The sequence below is a fragment of the Plecotus auritus genome (assembly GCF_963455305.1).
Source record: "Plecotus auritus genome assembly, chromosome: 6".
NCBI classification, from domain to species: domain Eukaryota; kingdom Metazoa; phylum Chordata; class Mammalia; order Chiroptera; family Vespertilionidae; genus Plecotus; species Plecotus auritus.
Genome location: NC_137773.1, coordinates 13,918,314 through 13,943,004, shown reverse-complemented (window position 1 = coordinate 13,943,004; position 24,691 = coordinate 13,918,314). Strand labels below are relative to the sequence as shown.

At 40.3% G+C, this 24,691-nt stretch overlaps 1 protein-coding gene across 5 annotated transcripts in view; it reads right to left on the bottom strand.

The window, feature by feature from the left end:
- Window positions 1–1,354: 1,354 nt before the first annotated feature.
- Window positions 1,355–24,691, bottom strand: part of GABRB2 (gamma-aminobutyric acid type A receptor subunit beta2) — a 203,358-nt gene continuing 180,021 nt past the window's right edge. For all 5 annotated transcript variants that reach the window (XM_080673122.1, XM_080673118.1, XM_080673120.1 and 2 more), the window contains one exon: window positions 1,355–3,535. In XM_080673122.1, coding sequence (XP_080529248.1) covers window positions 3,188–3,535 — 348 coding nt within the window. In that variant the 3' untranslated portion in view covers window positions 1,355–3,187. The remainder of the gene's footprint in view (window positions 3,536–24,691) is intronic.

Genomic DNA, 24,691 nt, shown 5'->3' with positions numbered 1-24,691 from the left:
AGTTTTCAGTTCTGAAAATGCATTTCATACCTACTAGCAGTCATGTACAATATGTATATATATACAGATTGAGATCAAAGATTTCATTTTGACTGTGAATTGTAGAGTCAGAATTCGCCTATGAATGTCACAAAGATGAAAAAACACCTTAATCGCTGGCTATCTGGCTGTTTTATAATTTAAAAAACCTGTACATAAATGTATAAGCTGATAGTAATAGCATATCAGGATTGCCAAAATACACTTTTGTGGTTCCTAATTTTAACCACTGAATATCAAGCTGACTGGTCTTTGTGGACTTATAAGATCTAACACCTTTCCCCGACCCCCTCCTCTCAAACCAATTCAACCACAGTAAACATATAGTTAAAGAATAAAATCTATATCTACCATTTATTACCTCTGGGCAAGATGAGTCAGTTGTTTCTAACTATGTGGTTATTGAATGCCAACATATGGATTCTGTTCTAGGGCATCTGTTCCAGGTTCCATCCTTTCTCCTTTTCCAGTTTCTGCTTATCACTGGGGGTAGAAATGAATCCCTGGTTATATGGTTTTGATGCTCATGCTGCAAGGTTGCTTCTCTCCACTCCAATCTAGATTACTCTGTTGACTTCTTCGGATATCAAATATTTGTTATGTGACAATACCAAGGATTTTTATGGCTTTTACAATAATTACAAATAAGAGCCCACTTCTTGACTTGGGCTCAGGGTTGTCTCTAGAAAAACCATTCCAGAATGGCATTTTGGAGTTGTGCACCTGAGTTATTAATATACTCCTTCCTGGTATATGCTATTCAGACTGGTGACAAGGGGCAGGCACTTTTATTAGTGTGGTGCCCCCAGATTGCTGCCTAGGTGGAAGTGTGTCCCTGGAGAAACTTGAAGAATCTCTACTCTGAGCCCATGGACGGAACCTTGGTTGGATTCTGCCCACAGGTCATACTCAGAGGTGTTCAAGTGCATAATCAAGAAATAAGGGCCATAGTCCCTGAAACAGGTGGGGAGAAAAATACCATCCAGTCTTGAGCCAAATTCAGAAGGCTAAGTACTAAACTTTTTTTTCTTCTTCTCAGATACTTGGAATAGAAGGACAATGGGACCCACCCTATTCCAAGCAGCTAAATAAATCATCAGGGGGAAAAAGCGTAACATTTATCCACAGTCATATAATGGTCTTGGCTATTATGCAAAATTAGGAAATGTTACTCTGAAAAGAAGTGTTTTTGTTTTTTAAATAGACATAGCAAAGTCATGCTCCAAGAAAAAGTTCAGTCAAATCAAACTTTAAGGAAAATTAAGCAGTTCACTATTTTCTCAATGAAAAAAGCAAAATATAAACCTCACATGAATAGAAATAAAAATATATTAGCTTATTCTTCTTACTGTCCAACATATAAATTCATATGTCCAATTAGTATAGAATGAAGTACAATGACAATTTAAAACTGGAATAAAACAATACATCATGCCTACCTGATTATCAGTTAGACATTTTTCTGAAGAATCAACTGAGGTCCATCTCCTTCATCAGTTAATGTGGCTTTGTAATCCTATTTTCCACTCTTATCATATTTTCCTTGATTGGGAGATTGCAACATACACAACGAAAGCAATCTTAAAAAAATAAAGCCTAATAAACCCACAAACTAACTCTACTTGTGCACATAATCTTTGAAGTATTGTTTGCTATGAAAAATGGCAAGGTGAATTTCATTGCACATAAGGAAATGGAGTTCACTAAATCTCTCCAAAGCCTTACTTTTTCTGTCTTCTAAGAATATAATCAGAATCTCAGAAGCAAGAAAAGCTGGAAAGGAACATTAATTCTTTAAAGGAGTGAACAAATCCCTCTTTGGAAATACCCTATTAAAGTCAGAAATGAACTTATGGGGAAAAATGTTGCAGAGACAGCTGATGTTACGTGGGAATAGCAACCTGTTTGCACTTTATATTCATATATTTGATAACTCTCAATCTAACCTGGATCTAAGGTGATGCTAATTTGGCTAACTTTTCTCTTTTGTGGGTGTCTTTTAATTAAATAAACTATATAAGCCTCTATGCAGGGGTGGGCAAACTTTTTGACTCGAGGGCCACAATGGGTTCTTAAACTGGACCGGAGGGCCGGAACAAAAGCATGGATGGAGTGTTTGTGTGAACTAATATAAATTCAAAGTAAAGGAGCGGAGGGGAGAGCAAGAGAAGCGGATAGAACAGCCGATCCGGCCCGCGGGCCGTAGTTTGCCCACGGCTGCTCTATAGGCATGCTGTCAAAAGCTTGTGAAGTTGGAACAAAAAAAAATCTCTCATTCTACCTTTGCCACTGACCATAATATGAATAGACCAGATGCTGTGTGGGCTGATAAGGGTCATGATGCTTGCTTGCTTCAATTTTGTTCCAACAGTCATTTCTGGATTTCCCACTCTGCTCTGGGTTTTTAACTCTTCTTTTAACCTCCTAGTAAATAGAGTTTTAGAAAAGTTTCTTTGGTCATCATGCATGATAACGTTTAGAATTCTCCTGGGCTCTACATGCCAAAATGGAAGACGTCATAGTTGATTCCTAGGGCTCAAGCAATCTGAAACTGGCCAACTTGGCTTCCTGAATCTCTGTCTTGACTCCCCCCCATCTTGTTTGAACTACATGAGAACCTTCTAGAATCCAGTGGGAATTTTCATCCCAGGGCACCATTATCGCCTTAATAAGATGGGCAGAGACCATCTTCCGTAAGCATGTTCGCATGGCATTGAGGATGATGTTTCCTAAGCATGGTGCTATCTCAGCAGCATGCCACCCTTAGGAAGGAAGATGGGAATACCTGGATATGACTTCTCAGAGAAATGACTGATAGTGCTATCGAGCCTTCTAAGAATATCTTCTAAATAATTCCCCTCCGTGTCAGCTGCACACTAAGCAGATGAAGTGGAACACTCAGACTCCGTCTTGCCAGCATGTGTACAAATCACTTGCATTTTAACTGGAAAATCACAAGGCCCTTAGTGTACTCATTACTTAGCAGAAGCAACCCAAATGGTATGAAATGGACCACAGGATAGGCCAGCAACTAAGGTATTTTAGCATCACTTTTGTCCTGGATTGATGTGTTTTCCAAGTCCTACGTCAGGCTGTACAACTAGTTTGAGGAGGCATCTAGTCCTTGCTTCCCAAGGGAGGCTATGTTTTAGTTCACATAGTAAAGCCAATAGACGATGTTGAAGAAGGAAAAAACCACTGGGAAGAATATGCGGGACCACCGGTCTATGGCATTCACATCAGTCAAGTCGGGGATGGTGATTTTCAGTTGGGAGGCGCGTCTACGCAGGCGGCTTTTCTTCTGTGCCACATGTCGTTCCAGGGCATTTCGGCCAAAAGTATGCCTGGGCAGCCCGGCTTTCCGATACTGGATGTTGGACGCATCGTAAGCCAGCATTGTGCTCCTGGGGTCTCCAAGTCCCATCACAGCCTCAGATGTGGCCATTTCATTTTTTATCTCAAGAGTGCTCAGTAAGATGTTCTCGTGGGGGTCCATCTGCAAGAGAGAAGAATCAAATGAGATAATCAAGACAATAAGCCTTTTAGATGCTTATTATAGAAGGGCATTACGATATATAGTTTAGGTAGTATAGTTGTCCCTTGAACAACATGGGTTCTAAATGCATGGGCCCTCTTATATATGGATTTTTTTTTTCAATCAGTACCAACACTGTTTTCAATCTGAGGTTGAGAGTCTGTAGATATGGAGGGTCAACTGCATGCATTGATGTATATGTCATTTTACAGGGAACTTGAGCATCTTCCCATTTGGTTATCTGCAGGAGGTCCTGGAACAAATCTCCCATAGTTACTAAGAGACAAGTTAAGTTTTGGTGGAATCCAAAGTTAGACATGGAATTTTCAACTGCAAGGGTCGGTGTCCCTAACCCCCCTGTTGTTCATGGGTCAACTTTGTATTGTCATAGTGGTTAAGAGAACTGGCTTTGTGGTTACATTATCTAAAGTTGAATTGTGGTTCTGCCATTATAAGCTATGTGAATTTCAGCTTCTTAATTTATCAAATGGTATGGTAATCTAACCCTAGAAGATTGCTGTAATGATGTCATGATATAATAGACTATTGCTAGTATAATTTTCACTATTTCTACTTAGGAGATACAGAGACATAGAAGGCATGATACCCTTTAAATAATTTATAGTCTTGAAACTAATACATAAAATATTAAGCTGTACTAGATATAAAATATATTAGGGGATTAATTACTAAATTTCAGTGCTCATGCTATTAGCCTAATTACAGATGAATTTATGATAAAACTAAAACTAAAAACAGTAGGCAATATTTATTAAGCATTTACCAGAAACATTTTTGTATAACTTCATTTAATTGATGCTTTACACCCACACTTACAAGATGTCCACCTTAAATTTGTAGTGTTGAAATGAATAAGGTAAAAAAAGAATTTTGAACAATATAAATGCAGGCAATTTGTGATTTGTCAAAATGCAATAGAACTCAGAATAATAAGAAACTTGAAAAAGACAGCTGGGCAGACTGTGTGTGGTGGGGTGGTGAGTGGGTGAGAGGTGAGGGACTGACTTAAGAGGGAAAGGAGGCAGGATTCAAGAAGAGAGTCAAGAATTGGCTGTATTGAGTTGAATTCTGGGCCCAGGGAGTAGAATTAAGGTGGCTGTGCAGACAGGGTGATCCTTTTCTCTCTGGATGATTTCTTATTGGCCACACTAAAAGTAAAGGATGAATACTGACAGCAAGATTGAGGGATTTATAATGTTTTTTAAAGAAGGGACAATTGTGTGCCTTATTTTTAAGAGGCCCAATAGCTATAGATAATAAAACCTAGCCACAACACGTTATTCTTAATAGCAGGTTATACTTATTTTGGTGGAGAATCAGGATATACCAATTTCCAGTAAAATTTTTGAAATTACAAAAAAAAAAAAAATGGCCAATGATAGGAACTGATGATATATGGTAGCAAGGAATATAACCAAACACTTAATTGGAAGATATAATGCTCTGAGCTTCATTAATTATGCAGAAGGCGAAAAGAATGTTGCTGAGATTATATATTATCAATTAGCTTTCAAATGTGGTTTAATGAGCCTGCATTATAAATTCAAATCTGAACTCTTTTGAGAAATAGAGGCTATAAAACATGTGGGAACATAATAATTGAGCAATTAATCTCTGCCCACTGATCAGACATTCTCTATGTTTGGTTTATGGTAGTATTTTGCTGAGTGGAAATGTTAAACAAATATATTATTAAGAATAATTTTAAAAGTTTATAAGATTTGGAAATTAAGCCCAATAAATGTTGAAACACTTGGTCAAGAAAAGGCCAGGTAATAGCCTTAATGATGGGTTTGATGGCCCTACAGAGGAAAGGAATATTTAAAGTTGCATATTGTGTATCAGTCCTTTGCAGAAAGTCTCACTGAATGCTCAAAACAATCCTTTGGAAAGAAATTTTTTCTAGGTTATAAGTGAAGTCATTCACCAAATTGCCCAAAGTCCTAAATGGCAGACCTGGAACTTACACCTTGATCATCAGGGTCCAAAGCTTGCGGGGAGATGACTGGGACTTTCCAAGTTCAAGGAGGTGAGGCTGATGGAAATGGGGACCCTCCACCCCTTGTTATTTCAGATAGCTCTTTCTCTGTTATGCTCTGGGTTGTTAACTGTTATTTTAATTACCTAAGAAATAGCCACTTGGTAAAATTTCCCTTGGCTACTATGCATGATGATATTTGGGAAACTCTCCCTCTCTAAGCATCAGGATATTTGCTTTTCTGATGGGCAACTGTTAATAAGACCATTTATGAATACATACCAGACATGACTGGTGGGAAATATAAATCGATAATAATAATAATAATAATAATAATAATAATAGGAGCAGTGGAGTATTATTAAGGGAAGTTTAATAATGCTAACTTTAGAACAAATGACTCCTGAATAATTTGTATAATTTTGGTGAGTTTCTGTTTCATTCTCTATGAAATTCAAAATTTGTCAGATGAGATAATTCTGAAGATATATATATATATATTTCACAATCCCAGTACTGGATTAGGATCACAATCTTCAAGGGAGATATAAGACCACAAGATTTTTGTCTGGTGAATTTTCCTTATCTATCATTCCTCTTTTACCCCATACATTTTTTAAGTGATTGGTAATTGTACATTGAATGGAACTAAAAGGCACACTTTTTCTTAATTGAATCTAAAAAAAAAAAATTGATGCAGCAGGCTGAATGCTTAAATAAATGTGATTTTGACCACTATTTAGTGATGTTTAAAAATCTGGATTTCAATGTCCTTCGGGTAGGCCTTATTTTTCAGTTTAGTTCACTACAGGGCCAACTTTTTTCCTACTTCACATTACATCTCCATAGCCTGATTGGGTCATGTGAATTTATGTAAGCGAGTTCTATTTTGAATACTTCTTTGTCCCCACTATAGTGGTCAGTGTTAGGGATACACAGCAACAGGGGATAGTCCCTGCCCACGTTTGCCATCACAGGGAATGAGGGTTCTGTGAGGTCATAGCAACAGGATGTAAGCTGGTGAAGGGAGTCAGCAAAAACTTCCCTAAATCCACCAAGATTTTCGGCATGAAGGACACTGGGGCTCAGAGTGAGCCAGGATTAGAGCCGGCTCTCACTCTGAAGTCAGTGTTCTTTCCACTATGCTTGTGGAGGTTAGAAAGGGCAGGGATCCAAAGGAGAAGGACCAGAAAGAGCAGGCACATCCTCTCCCTGGACAGCTCATGCTATTGAATATCTTCACACTGCTGATCCTGTATTAATCATGACCTTTAGAAAAATCGTATCTTCTGGGGTCCTTCAGAGAGGAAAACATTACTCTTCCCTTTCTGCTTCTGAGATCTACCTCTAAAAACTCTGCTATCACTAGAACAATAACCTAAAACCTCACCAAGCTCTTCTGACTCACCCACTAAGCCAAGTGACTTTTCGCGTGTGTCTGAAGCAGAGTATCTTTCCCTTGTAATGACTAATAAAGTAGGGTCACGCAGGTCACTGGTCCATAATGAATGAATTCATTAATTTAATCCCTTAACAGGGAATCATTTTACTAAGGAAACCTTGAGACATGTACTAATGTGATCTACCCATGTGGGTTTAAAAATCAATAACCAAAACAACAACCATGAGGTTGTTCATAACTGAGAGCCACCGGAGTCCACTTCATAGGGGGCTTACCCTAGGGTGATAATATTTATAGAAAGAGTTGAAGGTTCGAATCTGCAAACATAAATTTAAATTACTGCTTTGCCACTTAATTAGCTTCTAGCTATCCATGAATTTCTGGATTTTGATGGAAAGGATTGTTTATGAAATGCTAATAGTACTAACTCCATCCTCATAATATGTTGTGATATTTCAAGCCCTTTATGATAGCATAATAGAAACAAACAAACAGCAAAGAGTGAAAATCATCTCAGCTCTTTTTTATTCTACTGGTTTTTCTTAAAAATGCCACCTTCTTACAACTACCTGGGTATTTCAACAGAGTTCATCTATATTTACATTCCATATTTGCTGACTTTTTCTCCATTTATTTTGGGGGAGGGATTCGAAAAGTCAAAGTTGGTGGCCTTCTCTTGCTCTCCTAGAATCCCCATGTTATATTGTGGTTGAGTGAACGTTTTTTCACCTCTTAGACTACTGAGTGCACACTAGGTAGTTGCAGAGTGTTCTCCTTTGGAAAGAATGCTCTGGATATTCCCAGGTGGTTAACAGTTCACTGCCTTAACATTTCAAGTTACTCAGGCCACAATGTCACTTTATGGAAGATAAAAGATTTCCCACCCACACACAAGTGACAGTAAGTGGAAATTGCAGAGGTAAGATTTCTTGAATTTTTGCATTTTCTCACTCTTCTATTAAGAAATTATCTGGGGCTTACAAATCCTATTGTTGTAATTATTTGCCATTTACATTTGTTATAGTAACACTGCCATTAGCATCAGTTATTTTATCTTTATTGCATACAGTGCGTACAAGCTTAAAAGTATAGTGGTCCCTCTGTATCCAAGGGGAATTGGTTCTAGAAGCCCTTCCCCCTGAGATACCAAAATTCATGGATACTCAAGTCCTTTATATAACACTAGTATCCCTGTGCACGAATCCGTGTGCCAGTAGCTCTCTGCCACCCTCCTGTAGCTCTCCACCACTGCCCCACCCTCCTGTAGCTTTTCACCGCCTGCTTGTAGTTTGCTGCCCCACCCTCCTGCAGATCCGTGATCTGGTCGTTACATGGTTGGTCGTTACGCCTCAAGGTGTAATGGGTAATTAGCATATCCCTCTCTTATTATATAGGATGGTATAGTATTTGCATATATCTATGCACATCCTCCCTTGTACTTTAAATCATCTCTAGATTACTTATAATACCTAATACAATGTAAATGCTATGTAAGTAGTTGTTATACTGCATTTGTTTAGGGAACAATGACAAGGGGAAAAATAAGTCTTTCCATGTGCAGTACATATGCAACCACCATAGACCTAACCTCATAGTACGTGTCAGCATTTTAGGAAGAGCCACCTTGTGAAATAGAAGGTTCTATTTTAAACAGGCTACCACAATACCTAAAGTCTTTACCTTTAGGCTGTGGGAACTTGCAGGGTAAACCAGTAAGCATTCACCTTTTTTGGGGGCAGAGGGTCTAGTGGGCCCTGAAGTTAAGTTAAAAGCAGACAGGGTTAAAGGCAAGGTCACTAAGCAGTGTGATCATGGGCAAGAAATTTTAACCTTTCTGAGCCTTAGTTTTCTCAACTGTCAAATTGGTATAACAGTAACTTTTATTATTGTAGAACAAGCATATCAAACTCAAAGGCTAACACGGGCCAAATAAACAAGGCATGCGGCCCGCAGGCCACGAGTTTGACATGCTTGTTGTAGAGGGAAGCGGGTGAAGGAACTGAACTTGTGCTATATCGGGATCAGGAGAGGTCTGGGATGGTAAACCAGTTCTCAGCTTAAACTGCTGTGGATGTGGTGGCAGAGGGCGGCACAGCAGTTGGTCAGTCACTCTTGGGAAACATGAATGCATCAATACAGACATGCTTCTCTTCGCGGCAGCCAGGCGGCAGGGAGCTTCCTGCAGATTCCAGGCTGTGTGAGTCCTCAGGTTGCAGTCTCCCAGGAAAGTTCTAAAGCTGACACCTCATTATTCACATGCCTAAGAAAAGACAGTGAGTAACGTTTCTTCCTGATGCTTCATTCCGGGGCCTTGCTTGGTTCTTTATCCTTATAGTGGGCAGAGGCAAGAAGTAACTCACAATGTTCCATTCTGTTATTTGCCTACAGAATGAGTTAAAGTTTAAGAAGGAGAGTTTGCACCCATCAGTAAACTAGGTTTTCAGATTTATTTCCCGCTTCACTTGCTTAGGGGAACTATGTCTCTCTTTCTCCAAATTAAATGCATTTATAAAGAAAGTTTCATTATGACGATAATGATAATATGAAATTACATTTCATAGATGAATTCCAGTGTGGATAAGAACATCTATAGAGTTAATTAAGTCTTGAAGACAAGATGTTGGAATCAGCTTTAAATTCTAGCTGCTCTACTGATTAGCTGGGTGACCTGGGGCAAGTTATACAGCTTAGCTGAGCCTCAGTCTTCTCATCTTTAAAATGAGGTTACATAGCCTCCTCTTCTTTAAAATGAAGCTACATTATATGCAGGTTTGTTTTAAGATTGAGACAAGCTATTCAAGGAGCCTACCATCACATCTGGCAAACAATTAGGTGCATAACGGAAGGTAACAGTTGCTATGATAGTCACTGCCTTACATAGGCAGGTGAGACTGATTCTTTACATTTTCCAGTGAGTCCCTTGCAGTGGGTGTTGTAGTTAAATCTATCCCACCCATTGCAACAACAATAGAGACTGACCCCTCTTCCAGATGTGGACCTGACATTGGTATTTCTCCTCGCCTTGCCTTGGATTGGTTCAGAGATGGGAGGCTTAAGTCAACTGAACCAATGAAAAGAAAGAAAAGGTTTGTTGGAAGCCTTTGCATTGAAAAACTCCCCACTTCTCCTTCTGAATACGAACGAGGAAACACAAAGTCTCATTGCTATTGGCAGCCGTATCATCTCAGAACAAGGAACCACTGACAAGACTTTGGCTGGCTGGCCTGAGAGAGCCCACACCCATGCCTCTGCATGCTTTGCACAGGCCAGGTACATTACAGGTGGGTGGGAAATCAGAAGGACCTCAGTAACACAATTCAAAGTCATCATTTTTAACGGTCTCAGATACAATTCAACCTATGACAATGATAATGTCAAGTATAATTTATAATTATAAAATAACAATTTTTTTTCAAAATCAATAATCTTGAGGAAAAGTTTAATGTTCTCTTGTAGCAATTTTCATGAAAATGTCCTCCATTTATTTAAGTCACTTATGATTTGTCAAATGGCTTTCATATCCTTTATCCCAGCATCAGAATGAATTAGAAAGAGCAGGCATAGACTTCCTCATCTCAGAGAATTTCAGGGGCTGACCTAGGCTTGGTGTCCTGGCTTTTTGAATCCGAATTGGACCCTGTGGCTGGTTCTGCTGATTGAAGAACTGAAGAAAGCTGTTTTAAAACAGCTTCACATGCAGTCAGTGATAAAAATGTGCAGCCAGAGAGAGAAACCTAGGTTTACACTGCAGCTTTGGTTATCCCAGCTCTACCTCTAGCTAGCTTACATAATCCTGAGCAAACTGCTGGCATTTCTAGGTTCCAGTGTCTGAACATAAAAATGAAACATCACACAAAAAATTGTTAACTATGTATGGTGGTGTATGTTAACTGGATTTATTGTGGTGATCATTTTGTAATATATACTAACTAGAGGTTCAGTGCATGAAATTCGTGCATGGTAGGGTCCCTGGACCTGGACAGCAATCAGGGCCGATCTGTGGGGCGACCGGCAGGGTGATCGGGGGGGCCCCCGCTAGCACCTGCCTTGGCTGGCCTGGCGCTGCCCGCTCGCCATCCCCACACCCCCACTGCCGCTTCCAGTCACCTCCCTCTGTGGGGCAACTGGGGGGGCCCCCACTGGCACCTGCCTTGGCTGGCCTGGGGCCTGCAAGCAGCTCCTGCATTGAGTATCTGCCCCCTGGTGGTCAGTGTGCATCACAGCGACTGGTCATTCTGTTGATCGTTCTGCTGTTCAGTCGATTTGCATATTAGGCTTTTATTTTATAGGATATCATCATAACATTGTACATCTGAAACTAGAATTATGTTATATTATACCTCAAAAAACCCCACAAAACTAAGGAACTACCAAATGTTGTAAAAAAAGTAAAAGGTAATTTAAAACAACAACAAAAAAAATAGAGAATATTTTGAAGTAAAGTTTCCTATTCTTAAGCCTGTGATAGGCATTGTGAATTGACCCCCTGGACTCAGTCAACTACAGAATTCTCAGTAGTTGTCAAGGCAACCACTAGTCATTCCAGGTTGGTACTCAAGGTGTAACTCATGTCTGCTCCCTGGGTGACATCCATGTGTTCAGTGTGGTAGTCAACGCAGCAGCTTTGGCATCACCAGGGAGTTGTTAGAAACTCAAGCCTCACCCAAGACCCAATGAATAAAGATCTGCACTTTACCAAGGTTCCATTGACAAGGTACCTAGATAGCTCTCATGCACGTTAAAGATTGAGAAGCACTGGCTCAAATGATCTCTGAGATCTTTTGATGTTTTTAAAGTCAATGACTGTAAAATTTTTTTTAAAAAAGGAATTTTCAATGAACATTGGGTAGCTCTCCAAGTGTGCTAAACAAAATCTCCATCCTCCACATAATAAAGGGGCGGAGGAGTTAATTGGTCATTTCTTGTGCGCCCCTTTTGAAATGCTGAATTATTCACAACCAGGGTACCAGCTAAACCCTCAGGGAGACTGAGCTGGAGCAACAACCATAAAATCCACCTCGGCCAGGGATGCCTTGTGCAGCTGTGGGCTGATGGCTTCTGTGCATTTAGCCAATTACACGGTGAATTACCCAAATGAGAACATGCCAAATGCACCATCCTCTCTCACAGCCCAACTCTCGTTAGGAGAGCTCCTGTTAATCTGACACAGCCTTGTCAAACATCTGTCCGCTCCATTTTGACACTAAATCTGAGGTCAGCAGATGGCAGGAAGGGAAAGTGACTGCACTTTACAAAGTACAGGCTGCAGACTGAGTTAGGAAAAGAAGAAAATTGTGAATTTAGGAAGACAGGAAAGGACATCAAACCCAACTGCTGACCGGATGCTTTGTCGAAGAATAAAATATCAGCAAGATTCTGTGTAAAATATTGAAAATTCTCTCTCTCTGACAGAAAAGAAAGATCTGGGTTTAAATCCCAGGTATGCTCCTTGCTCCTGTTTCTGAGATGGAATGCACCTTTTACTGTGTGAAGCTTTTCCTAAACATGCGTCTGAAGGGAACATCTCCCTCTTTGGAAACTCAGCAGCACGTACCATCTGCGTTATATGCTCTGCCTTCTGATGATCTAATACAGTTTAAGAGAGTATTCCAGGGGCAGCGGACTATTCCATCTGACAGAGAGGGACAGTGCTTCAGAATTTAGAAACAATTCCTAAGTGACAGGAAAAGACAGAGTTCTGTCCTTGTGGTCCCTTCCATGGTAGACATCAAGTTCAGGGTTATGGTTTATCTAATGCTAACTACCTGACAAGTACTGTCTACATCCTGCCTCCTGCCATCCTTGAAACCATCTGTTGAGGGTTGAACCGTAACTCCCATTTCACAAAGGAAGAAACTGAGGCTCAGAGAGCTTTCCTATGCTCACATGGCTGATAAGTACAGTCATGGGGCTGGAACTCCAGGTTGTCTCAAATGCAAAATCAAGTAGGATTGACGAAGTGAGCTCTGCCTGTGCTCTTAACCAGTGTGCTGGTCTCCAGGAGCAGAAATTTGGTAAATACTTGCTTAGTGATCAACACATTGGTGATGCTCTTTCCAAATCTGCATCCCTGGTGAGAAAAGCCTAGTGTTATCCCGCATGGAGCAAAGTGAGGCTGAAGGACTCATAGGGATGAAGCCAGTGACTACAGCTTCAGGGGCCAACATTCTCAACTGCTGAACTAAAGCAACCCGATCCGGGCTGAGGAAACCTGCGATGCTGCGGGAAGCAGTGCTCCCTGTTGAGAGTTCCTTCCTGCAGGGCACCCGCAGGGTGGCACCTGGGGTTGGCGGCCTGTCCTCCAGGACTGACTCAGAGATGCTCACTCCCCTGTGGCGAGTCATAGCAGGTGTCCTCAGTGGAGGAACCTGTTATGGTGCCCTTGAGGCTCATCTAGCTTCCAGAAATTTCTGTAGCAGCAGTTACAAGTGTTGAGAGGCAGAGACAGCTTGTTTATTGCTGAGGGAGATTTCAAAATTATGTCTGGGTCCATTTTTATGGTTCCCCAGGTGCCCTTTGCCAAAATGAAACAAGCATCAAATATCCCGCAAACCTCTTCTCAGCAGAGGCCATGAAAAATTCCTAATTTCTCTAGGAACGCACGGATGCTGGAGGTGCTGTACTTGTTGTTTTACAAAATAACTTATCATTCTTGGAAAGATGGGGAATAAAAATTTAATGCCAGTCTTTGATTCCCAAAGCTGCCCATGGAACACAGTTTTCTTTTGGACTTTATACTTCTCAACAGTTCAGAATCTTTGCAGAGTTTTCTCAGGAATCATTGTGTTCATGATACCAGGGCTGTTACTAAATTGAATAGGATCTGAGATTTTATCTGCTGCAAAATACACCATCAACTTATTGGCGGGTATTGATAAAGAAGAAATTAAATGTTTATAGTATCTGTAAGTATTATACTAACATCAGAAACATTACAAGTAGGTGAATCATTGCCTTAAAATTGAACCCTGGGACACATTTCTCCCGAGAGACTATGCCAGCAACCCACTACAAAGTGGGTTTGAACCCAGACCTGATGTAACCACATGGTATGTTAGTGGTGATGTATTTGAAATGCTGGAATGGAACCGAGCATCCGAAGGGGCAAAGTATTGCTGTGTGCTTTGCAAAACCACAAAGAATTCTAATGAACAAAATAAACTGGTGGATAAAACAGAATCAGAGGCATGGAGACATGAAACAGACTGACGAATCTCAGAAGGGAGGGGGGAGAGAGATTAACCAAAGAACTTGTAAGCATATATGCATTACCTATGGACACAGACAACAGGGTGGTAAAGGCCTGGGGTGGGGTGGGAACTGGGTGAAGGGGCTCAATGGGGGGAAAAAGCAGGACATCTGTAATACTCTCAACAATAAAGATTAAAAAAAAGAATAAAAACCACAAAGTATGACATATAAAATTTCTCTGCTGCTTATTAAGTTTTGTGCAGTGGTGGCCTGGATATTCTGACAGTAAATATATTTGCAAAATGTAATTCCTTGGTTGTGATTCTCATTCTAGGAGTCATGGCATGTTTCTGCCTTCTTGCCAGACAGGAGATGGCAGGCCCACTGCATGGGAGGGCCTCACAGGGACACTGACCAGGTGGTGACCCAGAGCAGGCAGGTAGCTTCCAGGGCTGGTCCTGCAAGCGGGTCTCATGATGTCTTCATAGATGATCCATTTTCTCATCTATGAAATGGGGATGATATCAGGCCCCCAAAATATGCATATTGGCATAGTGATGATTTTGAATTAAAGTTACTTAAGAAACAGCCTGTGCAAGAAGAAAACCCTGACCTCTCTTCCCCACGAAAAGCAGGAGGTAAGTAAGTCTCCCATGTGATGGGTGCCCTGGCTACCGCTGAGGGCTGAGAAACACCCTCTCTCACAGTAAAGAGAATCCAGATCAGAACACATATAATACCTTAATAAAAAAAAATAAGTGAGCACACATAAAAAAAATAAATAAATAAACAAGCCTTGCATAACCTTCACTAATTTACTACCCAAGCCCAGACCTTGCTTAGATTCCTTCCTAATGGGTATTAACTATCCTGTCAATTTCCTCAGAAATGTATTGTTTCTTTGTCTCAAAAGTATAAAAAAGTGGCCAAAACCGGTTTGGCTCAGTGGCTAGAGCGTCAGCCTGCGGACTGAAAGGTCCCAGGTTCGATTCCGGTCAAGGGCATGTACCTTGGTTGCGGGCACAACCCCAGTAGGAGGTGTGCAGGAGGCAGCTGATCGATGTTTCTCTCTCATCGATGTTTCTAACTCTCTATCCCTCTCCCTTCCTCTCTGTAAAAAATCAATAAAATATATTTTAAAAAAAAAGTATAAAAAAGTGCCTGGTTTGATCATTTCTTTGAGTCTCAATTGATGATCTGAAATATTGTGAATGTCCCATGTGCATGTATTAATTTTTTTCTCCCCTGCTACTCTAGGTCTCCTATAAATTTTATTTTAGTCCAGCCAGAAGAACTAAAGGAGGGTAAACGGGAGGAATTCTTGACCTCCCCAACACTCCCTTTTATCTGGTGGTCTGAGATAATTAAATGAGGTATCACAGGAAACAGTGTAAAACTGTAAGTGTTACTACACCAGGGCCCAATATTATCATAATCTAATGGGCCTGTCAGCTATGTTATTTACTACGTTACTATTTAATTTCTCTTCCAATATAGACAATGTAAGAAGTATATGTTTTTGGATGAGCCATTTTCAGAATAAGAGTTGGGTCCAAAGTACTTTTAGGTGTCCTTGACCCAGGAAATTATTTGATAATATTTCTCATTATAGCCTTTTCTCCATATTTTTTTATTTTATTTATTTATTTTTTTAAATATATTTTATTGATATTTCACAGAGAGGAAGGGAGAGGGATAGAGAGCTAGAAACATCGATGAGAGAGAAACATCGATCAGCTGCCTCCTGCACACCTCCCACTGGGGATGTGCCCGCAACCAAGGTACATGCCCTTGACCGGAATCGAACCCGGGACCCTTCAGTCCGCAGGCCGACGCTCTATCCACTGAGCCAAACTGGTTTGGGCTCTCCATATTTTTAAAAAAAAAAATGTTAAAAATTGTTCCTAATCACAGAGTAGGATATATGCTCTGTGCAAGTGTTTGTAATTTTAAATTAATGAGCAAATTTGCATATAGTAGAAATAAATGATAGTATATTTAATAGATATGAGGCTATGGAATTAACACATTTCAGGAAGGATGATTCAGTAGACATTCAATGATGCTTAAGGTGGAGATGACAAGACACGTGGAGTTGTCTGATGTTAGAAATATGGCTTATAAAGTGTCAGAGCTGAGATTGAGTGTTGAGTCTCCTGAGTGTCACTCTACTGCACTGAGTTAGAGAAGTACTAGTTTTCCATGGGGACCTGTATCTGCAGGGAGCCATGCGCAGTGTTGTTATAGGTATGTCCCAGCTTGGAAAAGAATAGGGGGCCTCTGTCCAACTGTGTCACTGGAATCTTGACTCTGGAGACAACTTCAATACGAAAGCTGAACAGCATGGGCATGACTGCTCCCGGGGAAGAGCAGTTACTGTTAGTCCAGATCACCCACCTCCTCCTGCCCCCTAACTTCCTGCTTCCCCCCGCTCCCTTCTTTCAGACAACAAAAATTATAAGAATCCTATATAATAAAACCCTAATATGCAAATCGACTCAACAGCGGAATGACCGGTGGAACGACTGGTCACTATGAGGCACACTGACCACCAGGGGCAGATGCTCAATGCAGGAGCTGCCCACAGGCCCCGACCAGCGGTGATGGCGGGGGGGCAGGGCCGGCAAGCAGGTATCGCCAGGTCGCCAGCCAAGGCGGTGCCAGTGGGGGTCCCCCCGATCGCCCTGCTGTTCGCCCCGCAGAAGGAGGCGACTAGTGGTGGGGAGTGGGGCTGACGAGCGGGTGGTGCCAGGCCAGCCAAGGCAGGTGCCAGCGGGAACCCCTGATTGCCCCGCAGGTCATCCCACAGAGGGAGGCAACTGGTGGCGGTGGGTGGGGCTGGTGAGATGGTGGCACCAGGCCAGCCAAAGCAGGTGTGAGCAGGGGCCCCAATCACCCCACTGGTCACCCCACAGATCTGCCCTGATTGCTGGCCAGGCCTAGGGACCCTACCTGTGCACAAATTTCGTGAACTGAGCCTCTAGTATAATATAAGCAATAACTATTAGAAATGAGCATGAGCTATTTATATGTAATTATCTTAGGTTATTCTGGTTCAGTGATACATGAAGAAGTGGGAAAAGTAAGACATGTTTGTGTGTGGTTTGTATGTGTAAGTGTGGAAAGTATAGTGAGGTATAGTAAGTGTGTGCCTGTGTGTGTGTGTGTGTGTGTGTGTGTGTGTGTGTGTGTGTGAGAGAGAGAGAGAGAGAGAGAGAGAGAGAGAGAGAGAAGTCTCTAGAAAATCAGGTGAGAGTATGTTTACACACACCAGTTTCTTAAATCTTAAACTTTACATAACATATACTCATCTTAACTACAGAAAGATGTGAAGTAAAAAACAGAAGTGCTTCTACCATCCCATTCTCCTATACTAGGGACACAGGTTTTGAAAAATAGTGCAATAATGCTTGTGCTACTGGTTTTACCCTTGGAAAAATATAAAGTTGACCATTATCTTGCACCAACATATTGGTATTTCAAGATGGATTAAATGGAAAGCGTGAAACAATAAATTAGGTATACAAAGAACAATTTTCAGAAAAATTTAGAAGACCGTATGCTTATCTTGGAGTTTTAAGAGGAATTTTTATCCATTTCAGAAGACACAAATTACAAAAGCACGAACAACTAGACAATATAAAAATAAAAACTTGTATGACATAAATGAGAGCTTGGAAAATGATCTGCAATGCACATGCGAACAAATGGTTCATATATCTATTATACTTACAACTCTTGAAACTGACAACAAAGAAAATGGGATAAAAATAAGAGTAGGCAATTCAAAGGGAAGTCAATTCCAATAGCATATGAAAAGATACTCAATTGTTTAAGAAATGTGAGAAACACAAGCAAAAATAACATTATAAACTTCATAGATTGCAAAGAGCAATCAAATAATACTGCTGAAGGGAAAGTGCGAGAGAGAAGCTGTTCACATAGATGTATAAATAGACGTAATAGATGTATCAAAATAATTACCAGATAGCATTGGTGTCTCTTTCTTCAGGGAAAGGTGGGATTTATGTGGCTTTTACTTTCTTATATATTTTTTAATATATAAATAAAAATAACCCTGTGCTTTAAAGATGTATCTAGAAAGGAGACCCACCAAAATTAGGCTAATTGTGGAAAGAAAAGTTTTACCTGTTGAGAATGGCAAGAAAAAAGAAATATAGAAATTAAATCTCTTTATAAGGTTAAATATATTATTATTCTCTTCTGAAATGACACTGTGATGATGCTGTTATTTGCTTTTAGTAGTCTCTGGATTCAACTTGGTAGGTTTATATAAGGATTTTTTTTCCCCCTCTGTGACATTTGTTAGTGAAGTAAACCCAGTTTCCTTTATGTACGTTTGTTCTTTTACATTTGTTTTTGGCATCTTATTTATATTATGCTACTTTCCAGAATCATTTGGAAGTTTTCCTCTTTCTGCTACCAAAAATTATTTTTTGCAGATCTGACAAAAAATAGGTATAATTTTGATTCATTCACACCAGTCAGCTGTTGTGTTGGCTGTTGATCATTTTTTTATTTGACAATCTAAGGGAAAAGAAGTCAGTGCTCCTAAGTAGTCAGGTATTATATGTTTTAAAAATTCCTGGGGCATACCAGTGTGCAGCGGCACACCCATTGAAAATCGCCCATATGACCTTTTGATGAGGGTGTTAACATTTTTCTGTCTGTTTTTTTAGTTTTATCTTTGGTAATTGGTCTGTTTTTATTTTTTTCCTTTGGTCAGTTTTGCTAATTTATATTTTCTAAGAATGTCATGTATTTTATCCACATTTACTAAGATCTCTGCATTTCTTTTAATGTCACCTTTCTATCCTATATAATCCTATATAATAAAAGAGTAATATGCAAATTACCCATCACTCTGCTACCCCCACAAGCCACGCCCACCAGCCAATCAGGAGCGAATATGCAAATAAATCCAACCAAGATGGCTACGGCCACAGAGAGCAGGAGGGAGGCTTGGGTTTCCCCGGCAATGGAGGAAGCCAAGCTTTCCACCTGCCCTTGCTGGCCTAGGCCTCCACTCAAGGCTACAAAGTTTCAATGATAGAAGATACATAAACCCAAACAGAAATGGCGGCAGCCACAGAGCTGGAAAGAGCAGGAGGCTAGGGTTGCCCACGGTGATGGAGGAAGCCAAGCTTTCCACACACCCTGGCTAGCCCAGGCCTCCACTTAAGGCTACAGAGTTTCAATTATAGAAGATACATAAATCCCAATAGAAATGGCTGCTGCCACGGAGCAAGCAGAGGCTTGGCTCTGCTCCAGGCTACAAAGTTTCAATTATAGGAGATAAATAAACCCCAGATACCAAGGCCTCCGCTTGGGTCGCCAGGGGGCATGGCCGGCCTGCAAACCACCACAGGCCCCTCACCCAGGCCACCCCACGCCCCAAGGGAACCCCCACCCTGATCTGGGACACCCTTCAGGGCAAACCAGCTGGCCCCCACCCATGCACCAGGCCTCTATCCTATCTAATAAAAGAGTAATATGCAGATTGACCATCACTCCAACACACAAGATGGCTGCCCCCATGTGGTCAAAGATCCTGCCCCCATGTGGACACAAGATGGCCACCACAAGATGGCCAGCAGGGGAGGGCAGTTGGGAGGGACCAGGCCTGCAAGGAAGGGCAGTTGTGGGCGATCAGGCCAGCAGGGGAGGGCAGTTGGGAGGGACCCAGGCCTGCAGGGAAGGGCAGTTAGGGGTGACCAGGCCTGCAGGGGAGAGCAGTTGGGGGAGACCCAGGCCTGCAGGGGAGAGCAGTTGGGGGGGTACCAGGCCTGCAGGGGAGGGCAGTTGGGGGTGACCAGGCCTGCAGGGGAGGGCAGTTAGGGACAAATAGGCTGGCAGGGGAGCAGTTAGGCATCAATCAGGCTGGCAGGGGAGTGGTTAGGGGGTGATCAGGCTGGCAGGCAGAAGCGGTTAGGGGCAATCAGGAAGGCAGGCAGGTGAGCAGTTGGGAGCCAGCAGTCCTGGATTGTGAGAGGGATGTCCGACTGCCCATTTAGGCCCAATCCCACCGGGATCAGGCTTAAACAGGCAGTCGGACATCCCTCGAAGGGTCCCAGATTGGAGAGGGTGCAGGCTGGGCTGAGGGACACCCTCCTCCCCCGTGCATGAATTTCGTGCACCTGGCCTCTAGTATAATTATTATTTTACTTATTTTTTTTACTTTGGTGTATCGATATTGGCTCCCTCTTTGTTACTTTAATAAGTTTTTTTCTTGATCATTTATTTCCCTATTTTACTTAGCTTTCTTTGTAAAGAACTGATATATTTCTACATTATTTTGTTTTGATTTTTTCATTTGATATTGATTAATACTTTCTTCTGCTTTTAGATATTTTGTTGCTCATTTTTAAACTTGTTGAATTATGCATTTAATTCATTTTACAAAATTATTTGCTACAAAGGTGTTTGAAGCTACAACTTTCTCATTGTTAACTATTTAAACCACATTCCTTAGATTTATTTAACATTTTAAATTGCTATTATTTTGTAAATGTTCAATTTAATTTTTATTGTATCTTTGACAAATAAGTTGTATAAAAATGAGTTTATAAATTAATAAACTTTATTCAATATACTACTTACCTAATGTTTCTGTCATTTTCTCTTTTTTACTTGTCATTTTGATTTATTTAGAGGCTATTTTAATGTGAAGTTTATTAACTACATATGACTTATTAATTAATATCTTTATTTTGGATTGCAATTTTTATAAAATATATTTGTATTAATATATCTTTTTCTTCAGTTCATCTTTATACAGTAATAATGTTCAATCCTCAATCTTCTTTGATTTATATTTGCCTCACTTGTTTTTTCCATATGACTTGACTTAGAATATTTTCCAATACCTTTACTTTAGAAGTATTGCTAATAAATAGCATTTGTGGGGGTTAGTTGCTTGATTCAACTTTAACATATTATTTTGATAGGTGAGTTGATAATTTGCTCTAATTATAACAGTTAAAACAAGCTTGGTCTTAAATATTAATTTCTGCTCTAACTTTGATTTTAAGATGTCTTTATCCTTATTTCTGATGTCTAGCTTTAGTTACATTATCTGCATCTTTCTTTACTTCTTTTTTATTATCAAAGGTTTTTATAAGATGAATTGTCAGTTTTTGATTCTTCTACCGTAATGGTCCTCAGTCTTCCATGCTTCAGTGTATACCACAGAGATCTGAGAGAATAAAAGGTAGATCCCTCAGCTTTCCCACGAAAGGTTTTAGTTTATAATGTCTCAGGTAGAATCGACTGTTTAAGCAAGCCTCCCAGGTGACCCTAGTGTAGGCAGTCTATGGTAGACCCAGTGAGAATACTCTCATAGTAGTTATCCATGTTAATTTAAAACATATCCTTAATCTTCAATCTCTTATTCATAAGCTCTAAAAACGAAAAAGTAAATATTAAGTTCTTGTTATAAATTAGAAAACAAACACTTTCTCCCTTCTCAATAAGACCTAACCTGATATTTTTTACATATCTTTAGTATCTAGTTTTAAAAAATATTTCAATTATCTTTTATTCTGTAACTTTAACTTCTGGAATTGTATAGCTTCAGTTTTGGATGTCACCTTTAGTTCTAAATGCTAGCATACTGCCTTTTCCTATTCTAAAGTTCCTCATATTGACTATCTTTTATTACGGGCTAGACTTTTTTCTTTAAACTATTATTTTGTTTTTTAAAATAAGGACTCATAGATGCTTGAATGTTGAGGATAGACTGTCTAAGACAGGGGTGGGCAAACTTTTTGACTCGAGGGCCACAATGGGTTCTTAAACTGGACCGGAGGGCTGGAACAAAAGCATGGATGGAGTGTTTGTGTCAACTAATATAAATTCAAGGTAAAGGAGTGGAGGGGAGAGCAAGAGAACCAGATAGAACAGCCGGATCCGGCCTGCGGGCAGTAGTTTGTCCAAGGCTGGTCTAAGATCTTGAATGTTGAGGATAGACTGTCTTTCTTTTGTCTTTATATGTCAATAATAATATTCTTAGGTTATATTTTCTTCCCCCCAGAACCCTGCCACATTTTCCATTGTCTTATAAAATTTAATATTTCTATGGGGTAGTTTGAGACCTATCTTTTTTCTTCCTTATAGCTCATTCACTTTTTCTTCCTTGTAGCTCATTCACTTTTTCGGAAGCTTAGCAATTTCGGAAGAATATAACAAGGAGGGAGTGAGATTGTCTAATTTTTAATCTTGGAATACAGTATATCCTTTTGCCCTACTGATTAATTTCATTGTAGATATGTATAAATATATAATATATAGCATAGCAGTTAAGAGTGTAGCCTCTAGTCATATTTTCTGTTCAACCATTTCTTAGCTGTCTAACCTTAAGTTAATTACACTCTCTGGGTATCAGTTAATCATTTGTGAAATTATAATAATATATGGCAATACTAGGGACTTATGACATAATATATGTAAACTGTCTAAGCACAGAGAAGGCATTCAAGAATTATATATTAGTATAATTATTATAATTAGTTATTGATGTCAGATATAAATACAGTCATGTGCCACAAAATGATTTTTCAGTCAACAATGACCCACATTTTATAATTCCATAGATCAGCGATTTTCAACCAGTGTGCCACAAGAATTTTTAAAATATTCAACACAAGGGCACTGACCTATTTTTTTTTTTTTTATTAAATGTGTTTTTACTGATTTCAGAGAGAGGAAGGGAGAGAGAGAAGAGATAGAAACATCGATGATGAGAGAAAATCATCGATTGGCTTCCTCCTGAACGCCCCCTACTGGGGATTGAGCCCACAACCCAAGCATGTGCACTGACCAGGAATCCAACTGTGACCTCCTGGTTCATAGGTTGACTCTTGACCACTGAGCCACATGGGCTGGGCAAGGGCAGTGACCTCTTTTTCTTTAGATTGTCAAATAAAAAATGACAACAGCCAACACAACAATAGTTGTCCAGTGTGAATGAATCAAAATCATACCTTTTTTTTTTTTGGTCAGATGGACAAAATATATATTTTTTGGTGTGGTGCAGAATTTTACTAATTAGTTTGTGTGCACCATGAGATAAAAAAGGTTGAAAATTCCTTCCATAGATTATAATAAAGTTATAGCCATTTCCATGTCTTAGGGCAACACATTACTCACATGTGTGGTGATGCTGGTGTAAACAAACCTACTGCACTGCCAATCATATAAAAGTATAGTATGTACAATCATGCATGGTGCCTAATGCTTATCTATACTAATAATAGAGGAATATGCAAATTGTCTGGGACACCGTCACAGTAACAGTAATGACGAGCAGGCTGCCTTGGGCAACAAGGCCGGCAGTGGGTTTAGTGAGAGATGACCAAATGACTGAACAGCAGGCTGTATGGGGCAACCAGGCCAGCAGGGGGTTTAGTGAGCGGCGACCAAATGACTGAATAGCAGGCTGCGTGGGGCAACCAGGCTAGGAGGGTGGGCAGTTGGGGGCAACCAGGTTGGCAGGGGGGGGCAGTTAGGGGTGATCAGGAAGGCAGGCAGGTGAGCAGTTAGGAGCCAGAGGTGCCGGATTGTGAGAGGGATGTCCGACTGCCAGTTTAGGCCCGATCCCCAGGATCGGACCTAAACCGGCAGTCAGACATCCCCCGAGGGGTCCCGGATTGGAGAGGGTGCAGGCTGGGCTGAGGGGACCACCCTCCTCTGTGCACGGATTTTATGCACCGGGCCTCTAGTGCAATAATAATAAACGACTATGTTACTGGTTTGTGTATTCACTATAGTATACTTTTTGTTATTATTTTAGAGTGTACTCTTTCTACTTCCTGAAAAAGCAGCTTGCTGCAAAATAGTAGGCTGTGTTATGCTAGCAGCAGCCTCACACATCTCCTCCTGTTTACTGTGTCTCTTGATTGCATCATTATCTCTTGTGCTTGATTTAATCTTGTGCTGTTCTTTGTACAGTAACATGCTGTACAGCTTGTAGCCTCGGAGCAATAGGCTCTGCTCTATAGCCCTGGTATGGAGTAGGCTGTGCCATCTAGGCTTGTGTAAGTGCATGAGGTTCGTGCAGTGATGAAATCACGTAGCAATGTATTTCTTAGAACATCCCCCATTGTTATGTGGCACATGGCTGTATTTTTTCTATTCCATATTTTCCATCTACACTTCATTGACATCATGGTTCTGCGTGTTTAAACCACTGTCCTGTCCTATATATTTACTGTGTTTACTCTAAGAGGTCTATATCTCTACATCTCTTTTCCTCTGCATTTGGCATCATTTTCTACAGCCTGAACTTTGTGTTAATGCCTTGATGTTTTCCATACTGATTCTCTTTCTTACTATTTTAGATTTAATTATTAGTTTCTATAAAGATTGTTTTGCTTTCATTTTGCCTCCTTAATTACCTTTTGTTTATCATCCCATCCTTCACCTTTTGTTTTATATTCTCTTTCAATTTTTGGTAAAAACAAACAACATTTATTATGAAAAAATTTAATTTATCAAAAAGTACTTT